Source organism: Paroedura picta, chromosome 3 (genome assembly GCF_049243985.1).
Source record: "Paroedura picta isolate Pp20150507F chromosome 3, Ppicta_v3.0, whole genome shotgun sequence".
NCBI lineage: Eukaryota > Metazoa > Chordata > Lepidosauria > Squamata > Gekkonidae > Paroedura > Paroedura picta.
The window spans coordinates 172723494-172738090 of NC_135371.1; the positions used below are offsets into that span (position 1 = coordinate 172723494).

The 14597-nt window shown below is 49.0% G+C and overlaps 1 protein-coding gene across 7 annotated transcripts in view; it reads right to left on the bottom strand.

Moving 5' to 3' along the window:
- Nucleotides 1-14597, bottom strand: part of ATP2B3 (ATPase plasma membrane Ca2+ transporting 3) — a 112681-nt gene that overhangs the window by 48371 nt on the left and 49713 nt on the right. For 5 of the 7 annotated variants that reach the window (XM_077329669.1, XM_077329664.1, XM_077329665.1 and 2 more), the window contains exons 5-8: nucleotides 14236-14493; nucleotides 12774-12899; nucleotides 12016-12141; nucleotides 2957-2998 (exon numbers count right to left, since the gene is read on the bottom strand). In XM_077329669.1, coding sequence (XP_077185784.1) covers nucleotides 2957-2998; nucleotides 12016-12141; nucleotides 12774-12899; nucleotides 14236-14493 — 552 coding nt within the window. The remainder of the gene's footprint in view (nucleotides 1-2956; nucleotides 2999-12015; nucleotides 12142-12773; nucleotides 12900-14235; nucleotides 14494-14597) is intronic. The other 2 variants (XM_077329666.1, XM_077329668.1) reach the window with 1 other exon arrangement.

Sequence of the window (14597 nt, forward strand, 5' to 3'; positions counted from 1 at the left end):
CATACCGGCTTCTTTGGGATACTTCCTGGCTCGAAATGAGTTTGCCAACTGGTTTCCCAGTCTTGAATGTGTCCGTTTCAGGAATGCTGATGAAAAATACCCATCCAGATGCATGGACTGTCCAGCTTTCTCACAGAAATTCAAACACTAATATCTAACAGCACACCTATCTCCAATTAAAATATTCCCTAGGCATAGGGAGGAGGAGGGAGGGAGGGAAGGCATCATGGTATAGCCTGACCTCAGATTCTGGAAGCTAGGCAGGGTCAGTACTTGGAAGGAAGACCACCAAGGAAGGCTCTGTAGAGGAAGGCAACAGTAAACCACCTCTTTTGCTCAATTGCCTGGAAAGCCCCTTGCTGGGGTCACCACAAAATGGAAACTAAGGAGGATCGGTACTTGGAAGGGAGACCACCAAGAAAGGCTCTGTAGAGGAAGGCAACAGCAAACCATCTCTGTGTCTCACTTGCCTTGAAACACCCTAATTGGGGTTGTCATAATTGGGAAACCAAGCAGGAATGATACTTAGATGGGAGACCACCAAGGAAGGCTCTGCAGAGGAAGGCCATGGCCAACCATCTCAGTCTCACTTGCCTTGAAAGCCCCTTGCTGAGGTCACCATAAGTTAGAAGCTAAGCAGGGGCAGTATGTGGAAGGGAGAGCACCAAGGAAGGCTCTATAGAGGAATAGAGGAAAGCAATGGCAAACCAACTCTGTGTCTCATTTGCCTTGAAACCCCCTAATTGGGGTTGTCATAACTGGGAAGCCAAGCAGGGCTGATAGTTGGATGAGAGGCCACCAAGGAAGGCTCTATAGAGGAAAGCAATAGCCAACCCCCTCTATGTCTCACTTGCCTTGAAAGCCCTCTGCTGGGGTCACCACTGTACTCTGGCAAAGCACCGAAGAACCATTCGCTAGTGATGACACCTAAACCTGGCTTGGTCTGACTTCTGCCTAGTGGCCCAAACCCATTTTGGCTGCACTGGTAAAGGGTGGGGCCATGGCTCTGTGGTGGAGCCTCTGCTTGGCAGGAAGAAGGTCTCAGGTTCAATCCCTGGCCTCTCTCGTTAAAAGGACCAGGTACGAGTCAATGTGAAAGACAGAGAAGGGGCTGTAGCGTAGTGGCAGTGCATCTGCTCAACGTGCAGAAGGTCCCCGGTTCAATCCCCGTCATCTCCACTTAAAAAAACCCCAAGGCAGTAGATGATGCGGAAGCTCTCTGCTTGATGGTCCTATTCAGCAGAAGACACCTTTGTGGGTGGGTTCAGTAAAGAGAGAGGTTCAATGGATGGAGGAAAGGAGAAAAGCCATATCTTCTGAAATGCTGCCCTCAGGGGTAGCCAACCTGTGGTCCTCCAGATGTCCATGGACTACAATTCCCATGAGCCCCTGCCAGGGGCTCATGGGAATTGTAGTCCATGCACATCTGGAGGACCACAGGTTGACTCCCCCTGCTCTATACAGTTCAGTTTGAGTTCAATGGCACATACAAGATGTCAAGATTTTGAGGGTATGAGCTATTGAGAGAGAAAGATCCCTAGTTCCTAGGATGGAGGGTGCTTTGACTCTCAAAATCTTGCATCCTGTAAAACCTTGTTATTTCAGATGGTCCCGGACTCGAATTGTTCTGTCCTCTTGCAGATCATTTGACCTGCCTTCTCTTATCCTGCAATCTGGGGGCATTTGCCCAGGAAAAAAAAAAGGAGGAATGTCCTTTCCTTTCGAATCCGCACCAGGATCCTCGAAAACAGCTTATTTCTTAACATGACTTGCTAATAAGGAGAGCTCTCACCCTCAGGGGCAAATTTGATCACCACTTTGGGGTCGGGAGGTGAATTTCCTTCAGGCCAGACTGGCCGGGGATTCTGGTTTTGGGAGGGCATCATGTGTGTATGGGATTGGGGTCACTGTGGGTGGGCAGGTAGCTGTGTTTCCCCTGCCTTCTGCAGGGGGTTGGACTAGATGACCTTGGAGGTCCCTTCCAACTTTATGATTCTATGATTCTAAGCATGGAGATCTTCCAGAATTATCACCGATCTCTGGACTGTGGGGATCAACTTTCCTGAAGCAGATGGCTGCTTTTTTCTTTGGGGGGGGGAGGAATGAGTCTGTGGGATTGTACCCCACTGAGTACCTTCCCCTCCCCAACCCCCTCTACCCACCCTCAAATCTCCTGGAATTTTCCAGCCCAGAGTTGGCCACCTGACTTCTAAGTGTCTGCCAAAAACTCCACCAGGCTCTGTTCCAAATTTCTCTCCACTCCCAATATGAACTCAGCTTTGTGAGGCCGAGATCGGGTTGCCAATCTCCAGGCAAGAACTGGAGTTCCCCAGGAATTGCAACAGTTCTCCGGACTCCAGAGATTGTTTCCAGAGGGCAGAATTTTATAGTGTGGCAGCTCCTCTGTGATCCCTTCCTTCCCCAGGCTCTGTTTCCAAATCTCCAGGGATTTCCCATCCTGGAGTCTGCAACCCTAGATTCAGCCCTCTACCCTCAGGTCCTGCCCATGTGCCAAAATCTTGGTCTGCAAGAGCCAGTACCCTGAACAAGAGCCGCGTCTACCTTTCCTGGCAGGCCCCTTGTCAGAAAAGATCTGTTTCCTGGATACTTTGTTTATATATTTTAATATTTATACCCCATCATTCGAGTCAATCCGAGGATTCAAAGTGGCTCGCAACATTCCTCTCCCCTCTTCTGTATGATCTTCACAACAACAATCCTGTGAGGTTGGACAAGCTGAGAGCGCCAGCTTCCATGGCCGAGCGGGGATTCGAACCTGGCTCTCCCAAAACCTCCCCTGCCACTCTGACCCAGACCACACTGAATGTATTACAAACAATGGGAATAGACACACCCAGAACGAAACCCCAGCTAAAGACGGGGCCTAAAACGGAGGCAGTTAATAGGCGGGGCAAGGGTTTTTTTGGGGGGGAGGGGGGTGATCCTGGACATTTACCTTTGTTCTGATTATTCTCCACCGCCCCATCCTGCTGCTTCCCTACAACAGAAGAAGGGGACGACAAACACAGGACGCTTGAGAACAGACAACACGGCACCAGCACGGCACGCACACCATGGAAAACAGAGCTCTCAAGAAGCAGGGGGACGCCAGCCTGCCCCACCCTGCGCCAGCCAGGGAGCTTCAGAGGGGCACAGCTGCAGGGCTCTAAGGCCGAGGAAAGACACTGCCAGGAGCTTTTCCCGTCCATATGCAGCCCCGAGGTGCTGCGTTCCGCTGACACCCACGCCTTGGAAGGAGCCAGCTGAGCCTGATCAGGGAAGGCAATCGCATGTATCCTGGTGGGGACAGCCTGGTGAGAGGCGAAGGGTAAGGGGGGATTCTACATGCCTTCCTGCGCTACAATGCGGGCTGGTTTGAAGCAGAGGGCAGAGGTGCGCAGCTGGGGGAAACGAAGCATGCACAGAGGAAAGAATGTTCACAGGACGGAGGCGTGGATTCGAGTGGGTCGGGCTGAAGCCGTGCCACGAAAACCAGAAGTCCAGAAGCCCCTTTCAAGGCCAACCGAGGTCTATTCAAGGCGTGAGCCTTCGAGCGCAGGCTAATGAACTCAGACTAATGAACAACCATCGTAACAGTGGAAGTATAAAGCAAAAGCTAAAAGTATAAAGCAGGGGTAGTCAACCTGTGGTCCTCCAGATGTCCATGGACTACAATTCCCATGAGCCCATGCCAGCAAAGCTGGCAGGGGCTCATGGGAATTGTAGTCCACGGACATCTGGAGGACCGCAGGTTGACTACCCCTGGTATAAAGCACCCGTCAGCCGTAACACAAGCTGGCGACCGCAAACGAACCGTTTATTCCACTATCAACGATTCCTCAAACTCCCAAAACATCAAAACGAACTGCTAGGTTTTTTTTTTCCGTTTTCGGAACCTTCGTCGGTGATGGAAGACACTCTTTAATAATAGGTCCTCTTTGAATGCATTCCTATCATATAGCGGCAGGATGAAATCTTAATCCTATGATAATATGTATGCGATTCAAATGTTCTGTGGTATCCAGAGGTCTGCGAATCTTAGCACCACCAGGACTCCCACCCGTGCGTTAGCACCACCAAGAGCTCAATGTGGTCTTGTTGGGCCTCAACCAGGGACCGGGCCTTTTCGGTCCTGGCCCCTACCTGGCGGAATGAGCTCCTGCCATAGCTGCGGAACTCTCTGGGTTCTGTAGGGCCTGCAAAACGGAGCAATTCCACCAGGCGTTTGGTTGAAGCTGGGCTGGGCTTGACACTGGGTCCCCCCCCCCTTGGGCTCAGTATTAGACTGGACCCGGGATGCTGGTGATGTACCCCCGTTATACCATCCCCAATCTTAAGGGGAAAATATACTGGATGGAGGGCTGGAAACGATGAGGAATTGTCATTGCTATAGAGCTTGTGGTTTTTGAGGATATTTATTTATTTTTAGAGCCTCTTGTGGCGCAGGGTGGTAAGGCAGCCAACATACTGTCTGAAGCTGTGACCATGAGGCTGGGAGTTCGATCCCAGCAGCCGGCTCAAGGTGGACTCAGCCTTCCCTCCTTCCGAGGTTGGTAAAATGAGTAGCCAGCCTGCTTGCTGGGGGGTAAACGGTAATGACTGGGGAAGGCACTGGCAAACCACCCCGTATTGAGTCTGCCATGAAAACGCTAGAGGGCGTCACCCCAAGGGTCAGACATAACCCAGTGCTTGCACAGGGGATACCTTTACCTTTATATATTTATTTGTTTGTTTGTTTGCTTATTTCCTGCCCCTCCCTAGACGGCTTGTGGCAGGTCACAATGTCTAAAAACCCAATTAAAACTCCCATTAAAAGACTTTAAAATACTCCCAACGTGGCGGAAAATCCCATTCTTAACCCCTATTACTGGGGGAGGGGGGGAGGAGAAGGAGGTCCAGCAATGTTCATGGGGGGGGGGGTTGTATTTTATGATGTTTTATAAGTATATTGTGTTTTCATGAAATATTTTATCACGCACCACCGCAAGCCAGCTTGCTGGGAACGACAGTATGCAAATGTAATTATAAATAAAATAAATAACGCCGAGTTGTCATCCTGATAATCAAGCCAGATGCAGTGTGCAATCTATGTCCTAGGATAATGGGTAAATAGGTTCATTGAATCTGTTTGAAGTCCTTATGGTGTTGAGTCCGTAATCAATGAAACTGGGTCAAGAGCCATCTGCTTTAAGCCAATTAGAAAAGGCTTAGTTCTGAAGCCAGTCGGTGAGGACCTTGGGTCCACGTGAAGTCAACTGGATGTCGGAAATCCTACGGCGCTGAATGTCCCTCGTTGCCAGCATTAATGATCGGCAGGGCTGGGTGATTGTGGAATCACCGCGAAACCCCCAGGAAAGAGCTGAGTCAGCACACCTGGACAACAAATCGATTTGTAGCGGGTTGTGACAAACGGCGCCATTGCCGTTGTCGATGTTATCCCTAAATGAGCCAACTGCAGCTGTTTCAGGTCAATGTTACAATCCCTGGTTAATTTTAGTGCTGAAGACGACATCCCTTCACTGTGGGCAGAGGGGAAACTCAGCTACTGAGTTTGATTGGAAACATTCCTGGGACAACCCAGATTGACCTTTGAGCTTTCGGTCAGGACTTGGACAGTGAGTCAGCTCTTGAGAGGGTCAGATGGGCCTAGGCAGCCTCTGGTCAATAAAGATTGGCAGCCCAGTAACCACCGCTGACAGCTGATGTTCGGGGAGACATTTAGTTCAATGTCCATTGGCCGTGATGGATTTAGGTCAATGCCCCTTGACCACTTAGCAGAGGGATCCATCGATCAGGAATCAATTAGTGGTAAATGTAGTTGCAGGTCAAGGCAATTTTGGACACAGCTACCCCGAGTGGATGTAGAAGGAAGGCAACAGAAAAAGAAGAAGAGTTGGTTCTTATATGCCACTTTTCTTGACCCAAAGGAGTCTCAAAGTGGCTTACAGTCGCCTTCCCTTTCCTCTCCCCTCAACAGACACCCTGTGAGGGAGGGGAGGCTGAGAGAGCTCCGATATTACTGAAGAAGAAGAGTTGGTTCTTATATGCCGCTTTTCTCTACCTGAAGGAGTTTCAAGGCGGCTTACAGTCGCCTTCCCCTTTCCTTTCCCCACAACAGACACCCTGTGAGGTGGGTGAGGCTGAGAGAGCCCTGAGATTACTGAAGAAGAAGAAGAGTTGGTTCTTATATGCCGCTTTTCCCTACCTGAAGGAGGCTCAAAGCGGCTTACAGTTGCCTTCCCTTTCCTCTCCCCACAACAGACACCCTGTGAGGGAGGGGAGGCTGAGAGAGCCCTGAGATTACTGAAGAAGAAGAAGAGTTGGTTCTTATATGCCGCTTTTCCCTACCTGAAGGAGGCTCAAAGCGGCTTACAGTCGCCTTCGCTTTCCTCTCCCCACAACAAGCACCCTGTGGGGTAGGTGAGGCTGAGAGAGCCCTGAGATTCCTGCTCGGTCAGAACAGCTTTATCAGTGCCGTGGCGAGCCCAAGGTCACCCAGCTGGCTGCATGTGGGGGAGCGCAGAATCGAACCCGGCTCGCCAGATTAGAAGTCCACACTCCTAACCACTCCACCAAACTGGCTAAAATATGGAGCCTTTGCAGAGCTTCTGCCCCCTTCTCTTTAGTTTGCTGCGAGTGATTGGCGTTCCGGTCGTTGCGTGTTTCACAGCTGACACCCGAAACGGGGTTAGGGTGGCTTCATTTTTGAAATCTCATTGTACCGAAGACCCAACCGTGAGCAATCAAATGCCAAAGGCTTTGTGAGTCAGACCCCGATCTCTGTTCCAAAAGTGATGAGCAATCATTCTGCACGTTGAGTCAAACCTCAGCAATGCTGAGTCCAGGGAGCCGGTGGAAATCGATTATGCCGGGGTGCCCTTTCAATGTACTCGCAGCTGCAGGAGAGAGCCGCTGATCTACGAGCAACTTCTGGGCAGCCTGGGAGAATGTCCAGACGAGTGAACCTTGAGGGGTTGGTCTCAAGGGGGTTTCCCGAATAGTGGCACCCCTGCTGTGGAACAGCGTTGGGAAGACCCACATGACAGACCCCAAGCCAGGGGGTGAGGTTGCTGAAATGTTCTTCCAGCTTTGGGCTGATCCTGCATTGAGCAGGGGGTTGGACTAGATGGCCTGTGTGGCCCCTTCCAACTCTATGATTCTATGAGACTGTTCACATGGAGAAATGTCTTGCAGACTGCTGGGATGGGGGGGGCATCAAAGAAGAAGAAGAAGAAGAAGAAGAAGAAGAAGAAGAAGAAGAAGAAGAAGAAGAAGAAGAAGAAGAGTTGGTTCTTATATGCCACTTTTCTCTACCCGAAGAAGTCTCAGAGCGACTTACATTTGCCTTCCCTTTCCTCTACCCACAACAGACACCCTGTGAGGTGGGTGAGGCTGAGAGAGCCCTGATATTACTGAAGAAGAAGAAGAGTTGGTACTTATATGCCGCTTTTCTCTCCCCACAACAGACACCCTGTGGGGTGGGTGAGGCTGAGGGAGCCCTGAGATTACTGAAGTAGAAGAAGAGTTGGTACTTATATGCCGCTTTTCTCTACCCGAAGGAGTCTCAAAGCGGCTTACAGTCGCCTTCCCTTTCCTCTCCCCACAACAGACACCCTGTGAGGTGGGTGAGGCTGAGAGAGCCCTGATATTCCTGCTCGGTCAGAACAGCTTTATCAGTGCTGGGGAGAGCCCAAGGTCACCCAGCTGGCTGCATGTGGTGGAGCAGGGACTCAAACCTGGCTCACCAGATTAGAAGTCCGCGCTCCTAACCACTACACCAAGCTGGCTGTGTCATATAGAAGACTCTTGTGTCATTTAGCTGGACGGCAGGCCAAGAGCAGCTTTTCCTGCAAAGAAGGACGGTGAGCCAAGGCGTCTGGGGAAACAAGGACTGCGGGCCGAGAGGCAAGTGGAAATCAGAGATAAGTGAAGTCAGACCATCCAGAAAGGTCAGGTGCATTAGAAGAGAAATACAGCCGGAAAACTGGCAATGCTACAAAAGCTAGGTGGAGGCCTGATTGCCCAAGAAAGCAAGTAAGACAAGAAAGATGAGTGGAACCTGAAAATGACACACCTGTGAGCAGATTGTGGCATACAGACAGAGAAGTCACAGGAAGGGGTCAAGACAGGAAGACCCAAGGTTTAGTTAAGATCGGTTGGGGTGAAGCCATGGGGATAGTTATCTCTCCTTGGGCCCAGGCCCAGGTTCCAGGTCACCTCCTAGAATTTCAAGGTTCCCCTGCCCTGTGCTGCTGGTTCTGATACGTTATGAGACCCCTCCGTGCCTAAACAATTATTCCAAGTCCCGAGGTGTGGCTAAAGATGTCGTCCTGAGAGGGTGGCAGGGCATCTGCTCTGCTATCTCTGAAGCCTGACAGGGCTTTGTGCAAGCAATTGGCAGAAAAGAGGAGGGGTACGCAAACCCCACCTCACCTTTCTACCCAGGAAGTTCTTGGGGCCGTCTCCAATCCTTTAGGGAGTATATCTCCCTAGATTATAGGCTGTCAGCGTTCCAGGTCCAGAGGACGACTGCCATTTTCTACCTCGGACTTTCTTTTCTTTCTTTAATCTTAAAGTATCTGCTTCAACCCTACATGATGATTTACCACAAATGAACGCTTTGAACTGAGGGGAGGACATCGGCTGAGTTCCAAAACATCATTTACTGCAAGTATCTCTCGCTTTTTTTTTCTCCGTCTCTCTTCCTGCATCAAAGCCCTTTGTTTCCCCCCTCCTCTTACTCTGCTCTGCCCGAAGCCACCTCGTTAAGAGGCAGACTAATTCTCCTAACTAAGCAGAAGAAGGACTCAAATCAACTCGAATTAATTGGCAAAAGCTCTTATTGTAATTGTTTTGGTTTTCGAAGATAAGATAAGCTGTGAATGGGAAAATCTCACGAGAACTCTGTGCCAGCACGAGAATCTCTGCCTTCAATACGTCACATGCCTGTGCCGGAACATTAGAGGATAAAACAGAGGACCTCTACTGGCCACTTGTAAAATTGTTTGGGGCCGGGTTTTTTTAAAGTCAAAATCATGTCTATGTTAAAAAGATTGGCTCATCTAATAGAGATACAAACCCAAGATTACAAAGTATTTTTAGATGGATTGATCAAAAATATCTCCAAGGAGATCCAAGATGGCAAGGAAGAAGTCTTCAATAGGAATGATGGATCAATAACAGTGACTGATGACAGCTTTAAACAAGGTGGAAAACCAACAGCAGAAGAGAAATCTGAAATTCATATCTTCAAGGAGATCCAAGATGCCAAGGAAGACGTCTCTAACAGGAATAATGGATCAATAACAGTGGCTGATGACAGCTCTAAACAAGGTGGAAAACCAACAGTAGAAGAGAAATCTGAAATTCTGGAGACGGAAAATGGGATGCCGGAGTTCTGCAGCCCAGATAAGGACACCCTTTTTAAAAAGACATACAGCCATCTCAAAGCAACAGTGTACAAAAATCAATCAAAAGAAATATGGATCTGCAGTGAAAGTAACCGATTTAAAGGATCTCTCTGGGGAAAAAATTGTATTGATACTGGAGTCCAGGAGGTGCAACGGCCTCAAGATTTATCGATGCATATTCTGCGGGAAAGAGTACAACTGCACTTTCTACGCCAAAGGCCAATGGGACAGAATATAATTTTACGGGAACGACAAGATGTAGCAAGCCTCGAGATGAGACCCCCTTAAGAAGACCGAAAGCTCATATTGTTTTATGTTTAATGTTATACTGTATTCTATATTTCCATTTTTATGAAAAAGGGGAAGCAGTGTCTCTTTCTCTCTTGTTTTTTTTTGTCTCTTTTCTTTTGTAGGCATATAGGTAATATAATCATTAGTGCTGAAAATGTAAAATGGGGTTCCCCCCCCTTATTTTTTCTTTCTTCTATTAGGGTATTGTCCTAGGACTAAAGCCTACACTGACTTGTAGAAAATGTTTAATGTTAAGCTTTCAACTTAAATCTGAAAATATATCTGTCAGGATGGTTCTTAGAATGGGTCAAGCATAAATTGTTTTGTAGATGTATCAGAACCAAGGATAAGGAGAAGCTATAGAAGACTGAAAGCTTATATTGTTCTATGTTTAATGTTAAGCATTTAATCTAAACCTGGAAATCTTATTATTCTCTGTATTAACAACATATACTGTATCCTACATTGCTATTTTTATGAAAAAGGGGAAGCAGTGCCTTTTTTCTCTCTTGTTTCTTTTTCTTAGTAGGCAAACTTCGTTGGTTTTAAAGGTAGCACTGGGCTCAAGTTTTTTTTTTCTGCTGCTTCAGACCAACGTGCCTACCCACCTGTAGTAGCAGTAGAAGTAAGAATAGGAAGATGGGAGTAAATCCTACATTCAATTAATTAACTCTCGCGCTGTCCTGACCTTTCTATGGATACACACAGCATTGCAGTCCTAATCCATCGGTTTAATGCGGGCCTACCCTCTTGCTCATACACACGAATCCTTATACTCAGGATTAAACGTTATTGATCTTAAAAAAAAAAACAATTATTCCAAGTCCCCAGAAAGTGATACGGTAACACAGAGTCAAAATACGCTGATATCATTGAGTTGTTGAAGTGTGAGGCTAAATTTAAATGAACGAATGAGAGTTGGCATGGGGCTGGGGGATATTTTGCCGTGTGAATTCAGCAGGAATTGTCAGCAGACCACCCTGCTAGAATGTCCGAAAATGAAATGGTGGTGCTGGACATAGTGGTAGGAGGATGTATTTAATGTCCTTGGGAACAATGAACCATAAGAATATCAGAAGAGCCCTGCTGGATCAGACCAGGGGTCCACCTAGTCCAGCACGCTCTTACACCGTGACCAACCAGTTCCTCTCGTTGGCCAACAACAGGGCAGAGAGGCCGAGGCCTTCCTAAGAACTTCAGAAGAACCCTGCTGGATCAGACCAGTGAGGGTCCACTTAGTCCAGCATCCTGCCTCACACAGGGGCCAACCAGTTCCTCTGGAGGGCCAACAACAGGGCACAGAGGCCTTCATAAAAACATCAGAAGAGCCCTGCTGGATCAGACCAGGGGTCCATCCAGTCCAGCATCCTGTCTCACAGTGGCCAGCCAGTTCCTCTGGAAAGCCAACAAAAGGGCAGAGAGGCTGAGGCTTTTCTAAGAACCTCAGAAGAGCCCTGCTGGGTCAGACCAGAGGTCCATCTAGTCCAGCATCCTGTCTCACAGTGGCCAGCCAGTTCCTCTGGAGGGCCAACAACAGGGCACAGAGGCTGGGGCCATCCTAAGAACCTCAGAAGAGCCCTGCTGGGTCAGACCAGGGGTCCATCCAGTCCAGCCTCCTGCCTCACACAATGGCCAACCACTTCCTCTAGAAATCCAACAACAGGTCAGAGAGACTGAGACCTAAACAAGAAGAGCCCTGCTGGATTGGATCAATAGTCCATCTAATCCTGCATCCTGTCTCACACAATGACCAACTATTTCCTCTGCACAACCAACCACAGAGCATAGAGGCCGAAGCCTTCTGATGAGGTCGCCTCCTGGTTCTGGAATTCAAAGGATTCATGTCTCTGAATGAGAAGGTTCCCCCTCCATCGTCATGACTAGCAGCCATGACTACACACTTTCTTGGATGATTCTATGCTTTAGAATGCTTAGGGCTGATCCTGCGTTGAGCAGGGGGTTGGACTAGATGGCCTCTATGGCCCCTTCCAACTCTATGATTCTATGATTCATTGATAGACTTCTCCTCCATGAATCCATAAATCCCCTTTTCAAGCCATCACTCCATCCTCTGGCCGCGAACGCCACATTTTCATGAACACAACTGTAGGTTGACTCGACGCTATTGCAAACATCGCAAAGGCAGAAGCTGGCAGGTTATGAAAACAGCGTTATGGGGGAAGCGGGACTGAGGCTGACCCCTGCCTAGGCCTGCAGAATGGCCCGCATGAGCATGAAGACTGAACAGCATTATTAGGAGGGACACCTGGGTGTGCTGGGGAGTGGCTTACCTAGGCCCGAAGGACACCCTTACCTTTCTTATCTTTCTTTTCTTCCTCTTCCCCACCAGCACCCAGTAAAGTGAAGATAATTCCAGTCTGGGAGTTGACCCCAACCGCTGTGATCACCATCCGCCCAGAGCCTTCCATGACATGGGTGCCTGAGAAGTGGAGAAAGACCCGGTCAGATTTCACCCAGAACAGTCACTCCTGCTAGGCAGAAACCAAATCACAACTGGAAGGGTTTTAGATTCTGCAAGATGCAGATTGTCACATTATCCGGGGTTCCTCCGTCGGAGGATAATGGAGGATGGAAATGCTTTTCTGAAAATCCACTAATTCTCCACTAGATGTTCTCCTGCAATGCACCATCACAGAAAAGCCATTTCGGGTGTCTTTTAATGTTTTGGCATTAGGGCTGCAACAGACGACATGTAGATCAGGGGTAGTCAACCTGTGGTCCTCCAGATGTTCATGGACTGCAATTCCCATGAGCCCCTGCCAGCAAACGCTGGCAGGGGCTCGTGGGAATTGTCGTCCATGAACATCTGGAGGACCACAGGTTGACTAACCCTGATGTAGATCACACTTCTCATTCCAGCCACAAAATGCAAGTTGCTGGCTCGTGCAGCCTCAGTTGGCCTCGGGACATGCAGGGAAGAGAGGTGAATTTTAACCCTTCGCCCTCCACTTGGTTTGAAACTAGGATTCCAGCTTTGTCAGGGCTAGATAACAACATGGTCCTCCTTCTAGCTTTTTTCTGAGCCAGCCTGATTTCCTGAGGGTCTCTTACCTGACAAAAGCATGGGATCCTTTTCTACAGACTTGCGCACATGATCTGATTCCCCCGTCAAGGAGCTCTCGTCGATCTTGAGATCGTTCCCCTGGATGAGCACCCCGTCGGCCGGAAGCAGGTCACCTGGGGGAAAGAAACATTGCAATGGGCTCCCGGCAAGACTAAACTTAAGTGGATAGATCAGAGGCCCCGAACTTTGAAGCCTTAAGGCACTTATGGGTGCCTGGCATGGGGCAGAGGGCCCGGCCATAAAAGGCCCATCACAAAATGGTCACCACAGAAGGAGGAGCCAGCCCCATGATGGCTGTGAGATATTTCCTTCAATCATGCAAAGCAACACTTAAAAAGTCTGCTCCACCAATCCAATCTTCATTGACCAATCAGAAGCCTTCTTGAGCCAAAGCCCTATCCAATCTCCAATAGCCAATCAGAACCCTTCTTGAGCCAAAGCCCTATCCAATCTCCAATGGCCAATCAGAACCCTTCTTGAGCCAAAGCCCTATCTCCAATGGCCAATCAGAAGCCTTGTTGAGCCAAAGCCCTATCCAATCTCCAATGGCCAATCAGAAGCCTTCTTGAGCCAAAGCCCTATCCAATCTCCAATGGCCAATCAGAACTCTTCTTGAGCCAAAGCCCTATCTCCAATGGCCAATCAGAATCCTTCTTGAGCCAAAGCCCTATCCAATCTCCAATGGCCAATCAGAACTCTTCTTGAGCCAAAGCCCTATCTCCAATGGCCAGTCAGAAGACTTGTTGAGCCAAAGCCCTATTTAATCTCCAATGGCCAATCAGAACCTTTCTTGAGCCCAAGCTGTTCACACAGAGCAGTATTCTTGAAAACGAAGTTGTTGGGTACCAGCCCCACGTGATATCACAGCCCCCCACCCCCCGCCTTTAACCATGGACACTGTCCTATAGGACAAGATGTGCATTGAGCAGATTTACATTATGGAATTCCTGATATTTTTCAAATAGTCTCCTCCAGTGACCTGATTTCCTTAACTGGAAGGTTCCTTCCCTTTGGAGCACATGTCCTCCCTGCATCCCTCCAGAAAAGGCAGAATGAACAACACAGTTAGACAGTTAGGATTACTATGACTCTCTCTCTTTCTTTCTCTCTCTCCTCTTTTTCTTTGCAAAGCTGCTTCTCTTCAGGACAACACTATTTTATTCGTTTAAGTGGCCTGGTACCTCGTAAACTTTGCCAGCACTTCTGAGAATCCAAGTTCCTTCCAAATCCCGCTGCATAATTTACTGAGGGAGCCCTGACTCTCAAAAACGTATACTTTCTCCCCCTCCCCCCAATATTTTTGGCCTCTAAGGCACTACCAGACTCGAGTCTTCTTCTGCCAACCAATCGGGGTCCCCACTGAGACCATCTAATAAACCTGTCTTACCTAAGCGATTGTCGAATTAACCTGCCAGCCCTAAGCCATCGCCCCTTTCCTGACCTGCTTACCGTATTTAATTTGGGCGATGTCCCCCACAACCAGCTCAGCCACAGGGATCTGGACCTGCTGACCATTGCGGATCACGGTAAACTTCTGCTCCTGCTCGATGCGACTCTGTAGACCGCGAAACTGCTTCTCTTTGCTCCAGTCGTTGAAAGCCGTGACCAACACCACACAGATCACCGAAAGCAAGATGGCGGCCCCCTCGATCCATCCGGCTTCCGACTCCCCCTCGTCTTCTCCGCCGGACGCTACGTTTCCGCAGGCTAGGAAGTGGAGGGGAGAGAAGATCTGGATCTCCTTTAGGAAATTAACCCAGCCAGCTTGGTGTGGTTAAAAGTGGAGGCCTCTAATCTGGCAAGCCAGGTTT